The sequence below is a fragment of the Nothobranchius furzeri genome, chromosome 9 (genome assembly GCF_043380555.1).
Source record: "Nothobranchius furzeri strain GRZ-AD chromosome 9, NfurGRZ-RIMD1, whole genome shotgun sequence".
Taxonomy (NCBI): Eukaryota; Metazoa; Chordata; class Actinopteri; order Cyprinodontiformes; family Nothobranchiidae; genus Nothobranchius; species Nothobranchius furzeri.
Window position 1 is genome coordinate 41,997,330 of NC_091749.1, and position 17,719 is coordinate 42,015,048.

The following is a 17,719-nucleotide window of genomic DNA, read 5'->3' on the forward strand; positions in this document are numbered from 1 at the left end:
GCCCATCAGTGACGCGACTTCATCAACAACAAGTTAAGCATTAACAATGTATCTATAACTCCAACGTGCGAGCGAAAACACTCTTTAGACAGGCGAAGTCAACAAGGGTGACAGCGTGACTTCCACTGCCTCTTCGTTTGCTTTTGGTTTCCAATAAGGAGCTGCAGCAGAGCCTCTCTGACTGGATTTACAAGGCTTAAGGAGAATAATAGAGTGGGTCATTGGGCTATAGTAAACGGGGTTTTAATAGCTTGCTGTGTTAAACAGGCCTGAGAGGCCCGCGGACTTAGAAGGGAAGCAGAGGAGGTGGGCTGTGCCAGCTGGTGCCACGGAGTTGGAGGAAAGAACTTTTTCAATGTCAGCTAACTCAGCACATAAAAGCTATGAGAACAGCTCACCAGGATATGCAAGCCTTCAGGAATTAAATGGGTCAGAAGCTTGAAGGGGTGTAATTTTTTTTTTTGTTTTCTCACTTTGGACATGCAAATGTATTTTTGACTCCCATCACAGCTCTGGTGACTCAGACATGCCGCCCCTGCACAATCTCAGTCTGTTGTAACGCATGTGTGTGTTTGTTTCAAAATAAGACACGAAGATCAAGCTTAAGAAAGATATCATTTCCACAGAGTGGGACAAGCAACAGAGATGTGTAATAATGTTCATAATTCACAATGTGGAAAATCTGACTCAGTGCCGGTTTCCAAAGGGCAGGGTGGTGACAAAAGAGGCCATTCACCATGCTAATACCAGCTGTACAGGAGCAAGCAGACCTTTAAAGTTAATTACTAACTGTTTGAGTACCTTGAGGACTTTTATTTGTGTGAAGTGGGGTCATCGTCTGTAAAGTTCACATTCTTTTATTGAAGTAAATCATTGAAAGTTTTTGGCTGAATCTGAACGTTACAGCTGCTTCACAAGGGTGAAAGGGCAGGACGGATTCCAGTGGTATGCTAAAGCCCAAGCTGCAAACATTATGGTAAACAGTTCAGCTTTTGTGGACTTTTTAAGGCTGTGTGTGTTTTATGCAGGTGTTGGTGCATCTGCTTGAATCTTGTTTTGTTTTGTTTTCTGTGAAAAGTACAGATGACAAAACCCACCATCTGTCCATTATCAGTTTTACCTCAAAACAGTATCATTAAGGCAATTTTTGCAATTAAATTACAGGTACAAAATGTCATTACTGTACGTAATTAAACAATCAGCATGCACCAAAAACACAGGAAATGCAAAAATAGAAAAAAATAGATACATTTTAACAGGTTTTGCTAAATCTTAGGAAGTAAAAAGGTTTATTTCTTTGTCTAAAACATCCTAGTTCATAAACAAGCTGAGAAACTTCTTTTTAAAGCTCCGTATTTTATGTACTTGGGTCATCTGCCCAATCAAACACCGGCTTCAGGCACAGTTAAACATGTCGTGTTGCTCATTTCAGCCTTACTGAAATCTGAAGACTCTGTAAAGTTTTTCCAAAAATGATTTGTTTTCAGAAACACATCATTCAAAAAGACGGAGCCCACTCATGTTTGCATGCATCCAAACACCAACAACGCTCCTGCAAAAGCAACTGTTGTAACCCTATGTTCAACTATAGGCTGATGCCAAACAAGAGGAAAATACAGCAGACGTTATTTTGTTAGGCTGTCGTGTGCTGCCACATCTGCTTCAGTACATATAAGAATTTATGTTAGTGGAGGGATTAATGGACCTGTTCTCAGAGATGCATCCTTATTTAGTGTTTTAATGATGACAGGGCGAAGAGAAACTGTGCACGTTAATCCAGAAATCAGGCTTGAAATCCGATGTTTTTCATAAAATCATTCAGTGGCTTCTCATGCTGTGGATTTAACATCCAGGAAGAGTTAATTCCCACCAGTCTAGTTGTGTAAATAAAATCACAAAGATCACCTATCTAAGAAAATGCTAACAATAGCATGATGGTACCACATAAAGTGTCAACACTTTCAAGACAAAGGATCTGCAGAGAAATTGGTTTGTTAATTTATTTCAAGTACTTTTTTTGTATGTCCGGTCCACACTAAAATGTTTTGGTGTGAAAAAAAATTGAAAGACTGATTTCAATAAATTGAACAGAAGAAAGCGACTAGACCCCAAAGACGGGTTGAGTGTGTTCGCCGTCGCTGGAACCAATGCATGAAAAATACTTTATGTAAATTTTAAAAGAACTGTTGGGTAATATGCAGCTGTAACGGCTAATGGATGTTAATGGCCTGTCACACAATAAGAAGCAGTGTTTGAATTTATGAAAGTGTTTATCGAGGGAAGATCTCTACTGTTGCAGAAAAAAAGAACTCCAGGGAAAGGCACTTAGAGTTCTCACTGAATCAGGAGGAACACGAGAACAGATTGCCTTTGGCTGCTACAACCTTATTTGATGCTCCATCTCTCATCTCAGCCTTTGCTCCTCTCTGTCTCTTGGTTTAAATGGCCCTATCCCTGAAGAGCTCAGCTAGAGAGACAAGGCTAGAGGAGGAAGACGCATCAGACGTTTGATTGATTAATGTGCCACGGACATGATGGCCTGACACAAGAAACAGGATGAAGAATTAGAGAGATTAAAAACACGACAGTGGCTTGACCTGAACCCTCTGGTTCATCTGTAGTTTTCATCTACAGTAATGGACAGCAGGAAGTTTGTAGCTGCTGGAGCAGGGTAGAGCTATCAGCACAGCCTACTGGACTGGCCTGACCTTTGACCTCTCCTCTGGTGAGCCGGTCCTCTGATCTAGCTGAAAGCTGTCATTCTCTGCTTCCCTCCTCTGGAAAACTGCTGTTATGTGGATGTTGGTTTAGACCAAAACTCCTGAACCCTTCTAATTATCGCCTGTTACCAAAAGCTGAAAGGATGGTGATAAAGTATTTCCTGGTGTGTGTGTGTGTGTGTGTGTGTGTGTGTGTGTGTGTGTGTGTGTGTGTGTGTGTGACAGAGAAAGAGAGAGAGAGAGAGGGTTCAGTTAACAGTTTTTTCTCATCAAACACTCAAAAAATGTGTACTGTGCAACATTTTTGCAGTCAACCTAATTCATGTTAATCATCAAAAAAGATTACAGATACCGAGTTAGACTTTGCTGTTCTTGTTCTCCTACTCTGGTTGCCAGCAGATTGTGTGATATCTGATTTCTCATGAGGTCACACACATTAAAGACCAAGTTCACTGCTTTTTTAAATATCTTTTCAGCTGTCTCTAGTATAAATGAATGTCTTGTTAGTGCGTTGCAACATTCATGTTTTATCTCCACAAATAACATAAGAAGTTCTGCCATGTTGTTGAGTTGCTAAAGCACACAGTGTGTAGGGCTTATGAAAAATAAAAACAGATGATATTAATAATAGCATTAGCTACTGAACAACATGCACACAAACAACACTTAAGTAATACTTTAAATGGCATTAATTCACACACAGAATCCCGTCTGTATAATCCAAGCTGGCGTGCTTTTCTCCGCTCTGGTGGTGAGATGGGCGGAGCGGTGAGCTCCACCTGCTGTAGATGGGAGCTTCAGTCCCGAATGTTTTTCCTTTGCTTTCACTCATCAGCCACAGATCGCTCGCTACTCTCGCTCACAGCAAGCTGGGCTTCCTACCGTGGTGACTCACTCACATGTTCCCTCTCCTACATTAGTGTGTGACACAGTGAATTAAAACATTAGGAATCCTAATGTTTTAATTCACCACTTCACCTGTGTGTGAGACAACCCTCCTCTATAACCAGGTTACTTTTAATTCCAAGATTAAAAGTCAGAATTCTGAGAAAAAAGTAAGAATTCTCTTTCTTTTCTTTATTTTTTCTTGTCAGTGGCTCTAATCATCTTCCGTACGGGGTTGAAATAAATAAATAAAATGTAGTGCACACAAAGTCTCAATATTAATACCCCCCCCCCCCCCGCACGCTCAAAACAGCCAGCGAATTGTGCGCTGCGCTCCCAACCCCATGACCCCGTCTCACTCTTTGAAATGTTCAAAAGTTGGCAGCCCTGTAGTAGCCAAGCCCAAGCCGCACTGTGCTCCCTCTTGGATGCTATATAAAACAGCCTTCCCCATCATGAGCTTAGCTGGGTGAGTCCATAAATGCTAATTTGACAGTGTGACGTAGGATTGACTGAATTTGCTTTTCTATGACAGGTTTCTTGTCTATTTTCTATCGGTGACTAATGCAGAAAAAAGGGGTAGCAGGCTATTTTCATGTTTAGCCTGCTTGTCATATTTCAATAATACGTACAAATAGTTTTTCAGTAAGCCTGGTCTTTAAGCTCAGATCGAAACAATCTATATCAATAAGCCCATAATAATAATAATAAAAATAATTCATGTACTCATTGGCTGGATGATCTATAACTCTAACATGAAATGTGGTGGTTATCATACTTGTTTCCAAAGAAAACTAAAGGCTGTTTTCTCAGTTCTTTCTTTCTTTCTTGACTGGAGACACTGCTGGACTGCCAGCCTCCCTTAAGCAGATCTAAAGTGTCGGACATTCAGAGATTATGCAAAAAATACCATTAGATTGACTTGTAAATGCAGCTGAGCAAAGAACCAAACCACTGAATTCACTCAGAAATCATCTGATTCATAAAAGAGCACCACTCTATTTATGGAAAGCTGGGTAGAAAAGCATTTTAGTGTTTGCCAGAGGGAGCCATAATGACAGATTCAGAAACCAAGTTCTAATAACATAATATATGTTGAATATCTTTTTTTATTTGACCACTGACTCCAAACACTTTCCATCTGAAAGAAACCAGCTTTAAAAGAAAGAGATGGAGCAAAAGAAAGAAGGAGGTGATGGAGTGAACAGGAAATATGTACATTTTCATTTCACACCTTTCAGTCAAGATTAATCGAAGTGCGCTGGTGAACTTGGGATGGGAAGGTAAGAAAAAGATGAAAGGTTTGAAAGTCTTTCAGAGAAAGTAAAAATAAAAAGCCTAATGTGATATAACTGCCATTCTACACATCTGAACAAGTAGAGCGTGGTGATGTTGGAGGGGAGGAACGAAGTGCTTAAGACGAAGAGGAGTAATCACAGGCCCACTTTTGGTTTGTCCAGCTCCTGTCACAAGCCCTTTGCATCATACACAGACTCACAACACCAAACACGCTGTCAATCCCTTTCCATCTGGATGAACAAGTGACTATAATGTCTCTCATGCCTCTTTTTCCTCCTCTTTCTCTGTGTTTGTTTCTCACCACATCTAAACCCGGCCCTGGGTGAGTCGATCCTCTCACAGACCCTCGGCCAAGTCTCAGGGTGACTAGGCGTCATCGTACAAAGACACACACGTGCGTGCGCGCGCACACACACACACACACACACACGCATGCACACACGCACGCACACACACACACACACACACACACACACACACACACACACACACACACACACACACACACACACACACACACACACACACACACACACACACACACACACACACACACACACAGTAAGGTTTGTATGTCATTCAGTCCTTGGCAGTTTCCCCAGAACTTTGGCCTCTTGGTTTGTTTACTAGTTTACCCACTCTAACTGGGTTCATGTAAAAAAAAGGAGTGAGAATCTTTAAATAACTTGTAGAGAAGCTCAAATTTCCCACCTGGAGCTGCTCTGACTGGGATAGCTTAGTTCTTCCCATGAAAATGTCCACATGTTCACAAAATGTGCCCCATAATCTGTGTTGCTTGTGATCTGGCTGTTGTAAAACTCCCCCAGAGAAGTCTGCATGTTATTTAAAGTCAACATAGGTATACAAATGCCCACAGACAGTTCACATTTCACTAACTCTTTTATGTATTTATTTGTTTCACTGGAGACAGATAAAATAAACCCCTAATGAGAAAATAGCAGTGTTACAAATGTTAGGGAGGCAAAGGTCAACCAGGAAAGGGGGCGGGGCTTTGGCTCTCCATACCTAAATTAAAAGGTTGCTCTTGATGTGATTAGAGTCATAAAACTGGATCTACTGTGAGCTTTGGCCTTCAAGGTCCTCGCTCTGCATGACACGAGTGCTTCTGCTCTCTTGGCTGTGGTCCACACACACTCGTATAAACACACAAACACACACGTTAGTACGGCTCGCTTCTGACTGTTAGTAACTAAACTCCTTTGTTTGACCTTTTGCACCTAAACGTATTAATTCCAACAGCTCACCTACCTCCTAGCTGTTAAGGACAACAGAGTCATTCACATTTTCCCTTTTTATTAAAAACATATTCCAACCTACAACCTTAAATTCTATTCTATTCTATTCTATTCTATTCTATTCTATTCTATTCTATTCTATTCTATTCTATTCTATTCTATTCATTTCAATTCAGTTCAATTCAATTCAATTCAATTCAATTCAATTCAAAAATACTTTATTAATTCCAGAGGGAAATTGATTGCTGTAGTAGCTCAGGATAATAATAATAATAATCAAGTTGTCAAAGAGTTATTGTATATTATAATGGCTATTGGCAGGAAGGATCTCCAGTAGCGGTCAGTGTTGCAGCGAAACTGAAGAAGCCTCTGACTGAAGACACTCTTCCGTTGTCTGACAGTCTTGTGAAGAGAATGCTCAGGGTTGTCCATAATTTTCTTGATTCTCTGGAGAATCCTTCTTTGCATTATCTCCTCCAGTGGTTCCACAGTTGTCCCCAGAACAGAACCAGCCTTTTTATTAGGCTGTTGAGCCTTTTCAGGTCCCTGCTTCTGATGCTACTACCCCAACAGACGATGGCTGAAGAGATTACACTCTCAACAACAGACTTGTAGAAGATCTGCGGCATCTTGCTACAGACATTGAAGGACCTAAGCGCCCTCAAGAAGTGCAGTCTGCTGTGTCCCTTCTTGTAAACAGCTTGGCTGTTCTTTCTCTAGTCCAGTCTGTTGTCCAGGTGAACTCTAAGGTATTTAAATTCCTCAACCACCTCCACTTCTTCTCCCATGATGGAAACAGTGTTTGACTCCACCCTGTTTCTTCTGAAGTCTAAAATCATCTCCTTTGTTTTGTTCACGTTCAAGTTCAGATGATTGTTTCCACACCATGCCACAAAGCGCTCCACCAGCTCTCTACACTCAGCTTCCTGTCCTTGTCTGATACACCCGACGACTGCAGAGTCATCATAGTATTTCTGTAGATGACAGGTCTCTGATTTGTACTTGAAGTCTGAGGTGTACAGGGTGAAAAGAAATGGTGAGAGTACAGTCCCCTGTGGTGCTCCAATGTTACTGATCGCCTGGTTTGATGTGCAGTTCTTCAGCCTTACAAACTGTGGTCTGTTTGTCAGGTAGTCTTTAATCTAGGCGATAGCTGAGACCCCCACCTGTGTCTTCTGGAGTTTCTTGCAAAGTACATCAGGCTGGATTGTGTTAAATGCACTGGAGAAATCAAAGAACATGACCCTGACAGTGCTGCCTGCTTTGTCCAGGTGACAGTGGGTTGGTTGCAGCAGCTGGATGATGAAATCTTCAACTCCAACTCCATGGCGATAAGAAAACTGCAGCGGGTCCTGATGTGTTCTAATTTGCTTATTCAGGTGGACCAACAGACCTTCATGATGTGGGATGTCAGGGCAACTGGTCTGTAGTCGTCATTGACTGATGGGCGAGTTTTCTTTGGAACTGGAACAAGGCAGGGTGTCTTCCACAGGACTAGAACCTTGTCCTGGGCCAGGCTGAGGTTGAAGAGGTGCTGCAGAATCCCACAGAGCTGCTCTGCACAGGCCTTCAGTACTCTGGGGCTGACACCATCTGGACCTGCAGCCTTGTTCCTGTTCAGTCTCTCCAGCTGCCTCTTCACCTGACTTCTAGAGACAGATAGGTGGGAGGGGGAGGTAAATGGGGCAGCAACATCTCCTGACTTGGTTGAAGACAGATTTATAGAACCAGAAGAGTCCATGCGTGCGTTAGAGGACAAAAGAGCTGGCGTGTGACAGGAAAATGTTGGATCAGAGGAGGATGGGATGTCTGAATGGCTGGGGACAGGCGAGGAGGATGCTGGGTTTGTTCCTGAACTGAACATATTGAAGAACTTGTTCAGTTCATTGGCTGTGTCCAGGCTGCCATCTGTGCAATCCTTCCTCTGCTTGAAGCCTGTGATCTTCTCCATCCCTGATCAGACATCTCTGATATTGTTCCTCTGTAGTTTGTTCTCCAGCTTCTTCCTGTATGCCTCCTTGCTGTCTCTGATCTTGATCTTCAGTTGCTTCTGTGTACTCCTCAATAATTCTCTGTCTCCCTCCTTGAAGGCTATTTTTTCTCATTTAGCAGATTCTTCAGTTCACTGGTGGTCCAGGGTTTGCTATTAGCGAAGCATCTCACTGTTCTGATGGGTATGATGTTGTCCACACAGAAGTTTATATAGTCAGTGACACATCCAGTCATAGCATTGATGTCCTCTTCATATCCTTGGCAGAGAGTCATCCAATCTGTGGTCTCAAAACAACCCTGCAGGGCTTCTTCAGCGTCCTGTGACCATTTTCTCACAGTTCTTCTTGTCACAGGTTGCCTCCGAACAAGTGGTTTGTATTCTGAGCAGAGAAAAACAAGATTGTGATCTAATTGTCCCAGAGGAGGTCATGTTTTGGACATGTATGCATTCTTTACATTTGCATAACTCAAATCTAATGACCTGTTTTCTCTGGTGGAGCAGCTGACAAACTGTTAAAATGTTGGAAGTGTAGCAGAGAGCGAGGCATGATTAAAATCACCAGATATAGCCACAAATGCATTGGGGGTGCTGGGTTTGTAGCTTAGCTACAATGGAACTGATGGCATCACATGCATTTTCAGCAATGGCTGAAGGTGGTATATAAATGGTTGCCAAGAAAACACTGGTGAACTCTCTTGGCAAACAATATGGGTGACAACTTACTGGCAAGAGTTCAACATCTGGGCTGCAGAGATGACATTTCACTGAAACATGACATGGATGGCACCATCTCTTGTTGACAAGCACTGCCACTCCACCTCCTTTTCTTTTCCCCCTCCTCTTCAGATCTCTGTCTGCTCGTACAGTCTGGAATCCTGGCAGGGAGACGCTGGAATCGGGGGATATGGTCCTGCAGCCACGTCTCAGTGAAACACATAACACTGCACTGCCGATACTCTGGCTGAGTCATTGAAAGGGCTTGGAGTTTATCCATCTTGTTGGCCAGTGATCTCACATTGCCCATTATGATCGATGGAAGAGATGGTTTGATTTTCCTCTTTCTCTGTCTCAGTTTTGCTCCTGTTCTTCATCCATGCTTCTTGCGTTTAGCTCATTTGGGAATTGTGGCTTCAGTTGAGGTATTATTCCAGCCTTTCCAATGTTAATCAGCCGCTCCCGATTGTAAACCAGTTTGTTGCCATAGTTACACATCATAACAAATGCTCAAAAAGTGAAAAAAGTGAAAAATAAATTGCTGTTAAACCCTCTAAGCTTCACAACACCAGAAGCAGAAAACTAAAAGGTCCAGAAAAATACAGTTTTTCTTAAGACGCTAGAAGAAAAAATGCCCTAAAAAGGCTAAACTTACATGTAGTTAACAGAGCTACTCCAACATGCAGCCACCCAGAGCAGCGCAAGAATTGGAATTGTGGTTCAAAGTGATATCCTGCTGAACTAACATGTGAAATTTAATGCTGAACACTGTTTCTCTACTTTTTCCCACCACAGTATGAAAATGCTATAATCAGCACTGCTCAGTGCTCACTTAATCTTTGCCAGAGTTGCGTGTGAAAAGCTGTGTGAACAACCTCCTACCTCCTCCTGGTTTGTGTGGACTTTTGCTGCAACTGTAAGGGACATTTTTAGCTTACACTAACAGTGTATTTTTGGGAAAATGTGTCTATGAAAAACCCAGATGGCTTTCCACAAACACTTCAGTTTGTGTGTTTTGTAACTTACGAAGACATTTTGTGTGAATCGTAAAGTTTAGGTACTAAACTGAACCAGTGGAAAACCATCTTCAACCATTCAGTTAAAGGTCTCTTGAAGGAGTGAATGTCACCCACCACTCTGCCATGGGTTAGATTAAGATCATGAAGGCATAACAGTAATTTAGGTCACATTTTGTAAATAGTATCATGCACAATATCATGCAATATTGTGAGTTCTCACTGTATAAACACTTAAGTACTCGTGAGTGAGTCTCAGCTACTACCAAGAGGAACTGCCGCACAGATAAGTGTCCTTGACTTACTGAGTTATTGGCCTTTGTGTGTGTTTTAAGGTCAGCTGGCTGTGATTATTATTGGATATTCAGCAATCACATTTTCAAACTTTCATAAAAATCTGTCTCGGTTTTGGAACATCGGCGGTTCTAGAGCCAGGGCTACAGGGGCATTGGCCCTCTCTGGGATCTGATGGGGCCCCTGAAATGCCCCGGTCCTGTCATGGAGACCAGTATATGTTCAGCTGTTAAACAGAAGATTGCCGAGCCTTTGCTTGCTGTTCTGTTCACTTTTCTTCTTTGATCAAACCGTATTCTTTTCAGTTTTTATTTTCACTCTCAAACTTTAGACTATTACCATTGTAGTTTTAAACACGCAAATGCAAGGCTGAAATTTCTCAAATGCTGTGTTTGTATTTCCTCCATGTACAGAAGGACTTCAGCATATCACAACTGCTTCATTTGGGGGACAGGGAGAGTGGCTGTGTGACAGAAGAAATGGCTTTTAGTCACCAGAAGATGAGATGTTTTTAACGGGGAGATTTCCGCCCCTTGTTTGGCATTAGGAATTTAAAAATGCTCATTTTTTAGCAGTGCAAATGTTGCTTATTTTCCTTTCTATTCTGCTTCATCAGCAACTCTTTCAATTTTACAAATGCTCGTTGTTTTGAGTTACAACCAATCATCGTGAGTTAACTATAAGTGCTGCTCAGCGACTCTACCAGGCCAACTGTACTTTGTTGGTTCCTGAAAGGGCCTGGAAAATGGACATTTAGCCAGTCTGGTGAAATTGGGACATGTGAATGCCGCGATGGTCTTGGAAAATTACTTTGAAGTTCAATAGCAGAAATGACCTCTTGAAGGCCCTATAGTCAGAAAAATCCTAGCTCCGCCACTGTTTAGGAGACATGTTGCAGTCAGTCAGATAAAAGCACACATACACACAATACACACATAGGCCACAATATGCATCCTACAGCAATGAGCATAAATAAGGGGCCTCAACACAAACAAGCAGAATTAAACAAAACTTCTTAAAATTTCCACATCAGTGCTCATGTTGACATCAGCCACAGACCTCACAGTCTGTGCCCGCTCAGTGCTCCACTGACACCAGCTCAACCCTCTGCTAATATCCTTCTACTATCGCACACACAATTTAATTCCAAGTTTTAGTAATGGCTCAGCCGCAGGGAGACCGTTTGCGTGCCAAGTGTCTCACTATCCTTATGAAATGCCACTGAGTAATTGTGCCCGTGCATGCAGGCATGTGGACACAAGAGAATTCAAAGTGACCTGGGAGTTATACAAACTGTCTTCAGCTGCAGCTATGGGAAAACCACTTTCTCCTGCGTCGTATTTTTTCCACTCACAGCAAAACTTTTTTCCTCCTTTTTCTTCAGTTTGTGTTACAGTTTTTTTCCAGAACCGGTTTTGGGTGTGTTGGGTAGATGAGTGTGTGAGATGTCTGCGCGTAGCTGGTTTTAGTGGAGTCTCCATCTGTGGGCCAGATTAAAGGCATAGGGGGAAAAACAATCAAGGATGCACATGTGAGGGGAACCAGAGGAACGAGGGAAAGAGTGTGTCTGAAAGGAGCCTAATAGTGTGTGTAGGGCCGGCTGATTCCTGAGTGCTCTCTGGATCTACAGCAATGTATGCATCTCTTTTTTTTGGACACAAGTGAAATAATGCTAATTAATTAAAGTAGAAGAGAAGCTGAGTTTGTTGATTTGTAAATGAGACTGAATTTCAACTGTGTCATCAAACAACATCTGCTGGTTTTGGTTTGTAATGGGAGCCCATCAACAGCCCCCATGCCCTTATGGATCTCACATCTGTTATTACAACAGCCAGGCAGCTTCTCATTTCAACAAGTTTCATTTCCCAGGAAATTCGACACAAAAACAAAGTGCTGCCAATAGTTTAGCAGATTGGTGTTTGGTGTTGTGAGGTGCTAAGAATCAGAAACTTCAAATCAGAGTTGTCTGACAATCCTGATGCGTCACTGTTTAGTAAAACCTCTGTGAACTTATGACCTGCAGCGGAGCAGGCAAGCCGACTGCCGGCCTGGCTTTGACTCATAGGTGTGGTTATCTCCCCTTTCCTAAAGAAAGATTTAACTGAGCTGCTGGATGAGTCAGTCTGTGGGGACGTTGATGAAGATGCATGTTCATAGCGTGAATGAATGATCATATCTAAAAACATCAGCCCGTCTGTCTGCATGTCCCCACTTTTTTTAATGAATGGGGAGCAAAGATGAGCAGAAACTCTGCCTTCTGCAATAATCCTCAATCCCTTCTCTAAAAGAGTTTCATCCTATTAGGGACACAGTTCATTTAGTCTTACATTATAACATTTTATTTTTATAACTTTAAAAAATGTTTTCTAAACATTCTGCTAAAATAGATGACTAAAAATATATTTATGCTTTCTGTGGACTAGCCATTAGCTTATCAGTCTTACAAACTATCTCACCAAACTGAGGCTATTCAGGAAAATTATCTACAACGGGTAAATCTTTATTTATTTATTTATTTATTTTTTACATAACTTTCACACTCAAGAAAACTTCAAAAAGTCTGAAAAATCCCCGATTCAACCCAAAGCTTAAATGCTGAAGTTGCTTCCTGTGGGATGTGGACTACATTAATGTGCATTTTCTGCTATACCCACAAGAAAACAATGTGCACCACTTATCAAGGAAATGGGAAACATTTTTAAAGGACTTAAAGCCCTCAGGTTGAGGGCAGCATAAAAATGTGAAACGCTGAGAAGTTTTTGCAGGCATGAGACAAAAAAAAACTTTGCAGCTCATCTGATTTCTTTTTTCAGGTTAGCATCAAAGAGCGAGCGGTACAGAAGTTAGCATCTGTCATCATCCGACAGAATCCCTCTACCTCATATTTTACAGACTCTCACAGAAACATGAGGCATAAACCTTATCTGAGCAGCTGTGCTTGTTCACGTTGCTCAGATAGACATGCTAACATGCTATTGGTCCCATGTTGACTTGACACAATCATTGTGATCAATTTTAAGACAAAAACAACATGCTGTCATCTTTGAGTCAGGAACTAGGTGTCTTTTGAAGTTTGATGTTGCTGTTTTTGCAATGTGCAACACTTAAAGGGCAAAATAAGAAATCATGTATGGATACAGGGACTTCTATCTCATGAAGGATGTTTCCTATCCATCACTTTTCCACAAGGATCTGAAGACATGTCACAGATGAAAACTTCTTTGTGCTCTTGAGTTTTGTGTTTTGCAAAACAAAACATGCAAAAACACCTACACTTGTGTTCACTTTGGAAATGAATGCATATTCAATATGCATATAACCAAACCAGTTTTCAGTCACACAATTAACAAAGTAACTTCCCTTTTTTCTGTCGCCTAGCAACAATATTATGATGGAAATGTCTAAAACGTCACCCAGAGTTTTATCTCCTTTTTATTTTTTCTGTTTAGAGACAAGTCACAAGTTCCACTCGAAAGAGGAACAAACCAGGATAATGGATTTATTGCTTGTGAACACAAATGTGAGGATAACAGAAAGACGTGCAACAGTCATTAATGCCTCAAGGCCAGAGCAGAAGGCTGACGAGTGACTGTCACATGAAACAAAACACCTCAGTGTTGATACTGCTTGTGGACCGAGGTGTGTACGCATCAAGCTCAGATCAGTCTCACCCCTCATCCTCACGAGAACAGACGAGGGCTGTGTTTGTGTATGTAAGGCTTTCAAAAGCAACCTGTTGTCAAAATACCGTTTTTTTTCTCTCCAGATATCATTTGGACATTTGACCTTGTACATGCAGCAGCACCTTTTAATTCACCGACAGTAGAAAGAAGAGCAGGAACCGCAGCGCAGCAACAAAGCACCATGGACTCTGAATGAGTCAGGCTTTTGCAGCATCTCTATCAGCAAAAATATTCCGACGTGTGGACTCTATTCAACAGCAAAACACAAACATCTGGAAGACCTAATCCAGTATGCTACACTTGTCAAAGCTCTGCAAGATCAGTGTCTATACATCTCCACCGTTTACCTCTGTATCACTTCAAAGTAAATGTTATAAAAGTTTATATTACAGTTTTGATCAGGAATTTTATGCCTGGAGTCACCTCGTCTCCATTTACAAATGACTGAAAGACAAGACCACGGTCCAGATGGACAAGCAGATGGTTCATCTGAGCATAATTAACATGTATGTTGTCTGATAGAAAGCACCAAACAGGATTAAACCTTAAAGGGAACTAGCTGGGTCCTGGAGCACATACTGTTAACGTTTAATGTGTCTGATAGAGAAAACTTCAGAGGAACGTTTTAATGTTGCAAGAAAAGCAAATATACTTGCTAATCGACTGGACTGACTCCCACTGATTTGTTTAGTCTCAACATAAAACAAATTCTAGGAATTGTTGACTTTAAGGAGGGTTTCTGCACATTTTTGTGACACATTACTACTATTGCATTATGCGCTTTACCTCCATACATTTTTTGTTGCTGTTACTTTCAGGAATCTGGGACTATGCTGCCATCCTCAGACGTTTTTTCTCAGGGCGTCTGTGCCGTCTCTTTTTGTAGTCGGACGTGTTGATGAGATAACGGGCTGCACGTGTTGGAGCTTGCCTGTTCCTGGTGGTGACTTAGGCGGCTTTCATCCACACACTCATTCAGTGAGGCTCTGCCTGTCACCAGCATCAGAGCGTACGTACGCCAGAGCTCATGGAAGGTCTCCTTTTCAAACTGCTCAGAAAGCTCCTGGCGCTCCACGGAGAGGGAAAGACTTCATAATGATAGAGAGTTCAGTTTAGCCGGCAGCTTGGTTAAAAGACCTCAGAGAGGAATACAAGTTACTGAGCTACAGCATCTACACGTTTAGGCTCTGGTAAATGATTAAAATTAGAGTTTGGGACGTTCAGACTGAACTCTGTGACTCTGTGTGAGTTAGAAACTGATGTGACTGCTCTGATCGTTAGACTTACCTGCAGAGATGTCTCCATCACTTTGCTCTCCAGAGTCTGAATCCATCTTCTCCTTTCAGGACAATCAAGAGGTTGCAGACGCTCTCTTATTCCTCTCTTGTCCACTTTCCCTTTCGGAGAAATCTGAGATTTCTTGAGCTAAAGATATATAAAAAGAATAAATAAAAATGCAACTTCTCCTGCTTTCTCCCCCACTGCTTGTGAGCTAAGCTTCCCCTCCCAGCCTGAATCTTTGCAGGAGTGCTCCCGGTCTGGTATGCTGAGCTGTCCTCCTAGATGTTTTTTGACTCCCTCACTTTCCCTCTTTACTTCTTCTTCTCCTCATCTACTTTCCTGTCTCTGATGCTCCCTCCCTCACACACTTTCAGCCCATCCCCTTCTGCGATTCTCCTTCCCTTTTCCCTGCCGCTCTGTCCCTCCTACTCCGCTCATTTGTCACATTCAGCCTGCACTCGCGCCCTCCCTCCTCTCCTACTCTTTCTCCACCTCTCTGTATGCTGGGAGTGCTGTCTCTTCCTCTTTCTGTCTTCCTCTCTCCCTCCCTTTCTGCCTCTGAGTAAGGCTGCTGCCTGTGTTTCAGCTCAGCAATGGGAACGACTCATTCATGGGGACTTGAAATTCAACTGCAGCAGCAAAAATCCCATGACCTCTTCCTACTGCCTGTTAGAAAATCAGGACTCCAGTGATGTGGTCATGTGGCACCAGGTAAGGGCCGCTTGGCTCTGAGAAGTTTTTGGGAAGGTTGTGAAATTGATGATTAATACATAAATTGGCCATGATTGATTACTAACGGGTTAAATTGTTTTGGTGGAGGAATAAAAAGGAAGACAGACAAATCTTTCATGCAGATTTTATCTTGGTTTGATTATGTGACAAAAAATAGTTTCATCTGGTTGTGTCCTTGGGCACACCACAGAAAAAACATTCCAGAACGTTTTATGCTCACATAAAAAGTCAACAAATACTTAAAATTATTACATGAGTATGAAAGGTTTTTGATCATGTCTTGGAGATTTTATATTCTGAATAGTTAAAGAAATCTGAAGGGATAAAGACCAACATGACGTCGTGAATCCTCAGTTTAGAAAAATAAATATTTGTTCTGATTGGCTTGATGAGCTAATGACTAGTCACAGATGGACCTGTTGCTGATAAACTATATAAATGAGTGTCTAATCATGCTGTAGACACTTGTAGTAAATAATTTGGCACTTTAGTGTCTCTTAGTTAAAACTTAAATAATCTGCCTAAAACTGTCAGTGTTGCGCCCTCTTCAGGTAAAAACTCTGAACAACATTTGAATTTAAATCTGCCATCACTATTGGCTAAGAGGTACCCTATGACATTAGCTGGTACCATATGATGTCACAATGCTGCTGTGAGCTTGCGTGTGTGTATATTTGTTAGTGGCTCCGCCTTCTCGGTCTGCCAGGAAATGCCTCCTTGTGGTGCATTTTTCAAACAGGAAATGGGAGTGGAGTTGGTTCCCTGGTAGGGGGTAACTTACTCTTTAAATATCTAATCTCAAAAATGCCTAATCAGTGTTTGCTAAAAACATTTTAAAGCTTCCTGCACACCAACATATATGGTTAATTCTAAATAAATGTAGTCCTTTACAGCAGGATTTGGTGGATGGTTTGAACCACTTTCAATAATCATTTCATGTGTCATAATAATCATGTTTTGTGAAACTGAAATCTACTGTACAACTGGTCCCAGTGTGACTAGTTTTTAGCTCATCAGTCTGATCAAAGATAGTCTTTGTTTCTCTAAACTGAGGTCATTCAAATAGCCATCTACAGCTTAAAGGGATATAACTTCTATAGTCATTCTCATTCTCAGAAATTTATTTCAGACATGCAGCACTAATTTCTAATGAGGCATGCACCAATAGTTTCAAAGTTCCAAAAAACTCATGAAATGTAACTCTTACAGAAAACAGGTGTTGAGAATGTTCTAGTAGTTGATTATTTAGCTTTAAACAGTTTATGTGCATTTTGAAATTCCACTAGATCTACAAACATTAAAGAGGTCATTCACTCATTTTTTTAATACATTTGCAGTGGTCACTAGTAGGAATGAATGCCTTGTAAGTCATACTCTTGGGAAACAAAGCTTTGGTGCGCCTATTTCAGGAACTAGAAGTGAGCCGGATCAGAGCTGAGCTTCAGACGACAGGACTCTTATTTCCTGATATTCAGACATTTTGTCTCTCATTGGATAACAGCAGCACAATTCCACTGACTCTGTTTGGTCTGCAACTTTGATGTTTTGTCTCCACAAGCCTGAAGGAGTTTTGCCGTGTGGTAGAGTTGCTAATGCTAATGGTTAGCTTTTGCAAGTCAAGGCGTTCTCGGCCAATTACTGGACGCTAAAGCAACAACAACCTTTCCGTGTTGTAAAAATAATGAATTTGTTTGATTTGTCTCAGATCTCTGCAGAGTAAAACTATTGAGCTATGACTTTACTGAAAGATGATAATGCTGATTTACGTAGTATAAATAGGTATAAGTTAAACAATCGTGATGAATGAACAAGAGGTTTAAATCAACTGTTTGAATCATCTGTGTTT

At 41.5% G+C, this 17,719-nt stretch overlaps 1 protein-coding gene across 1 annotated transcript in view; it reads right to left on the bottom strand.

Annotated features, from left to right (window-relative positions):
* tnfaip8l3 (tumor necrosis factor, alpha-induced protein 8-like 3) overlaps positions 1-15,424 on the bottom strand; it is a 26,454-nt gene extending 11,030 nt beyond the window's left edge. Inside the window, exon 1 of the mRNA XM_015953907.3 lies at positions 15,148-15,424. Coding sequence (XP_015809393.1) covers positions 15,148-15,193 — 46 coding nt within the window. The 5' untranslated portion in view covers positions 15,194-15,424. The remainder of the gene's footprint in view (positions 1-15,147) is intronic.
* Positions 15,425-17,719: the final 2,295 nt, after the last annotated feature.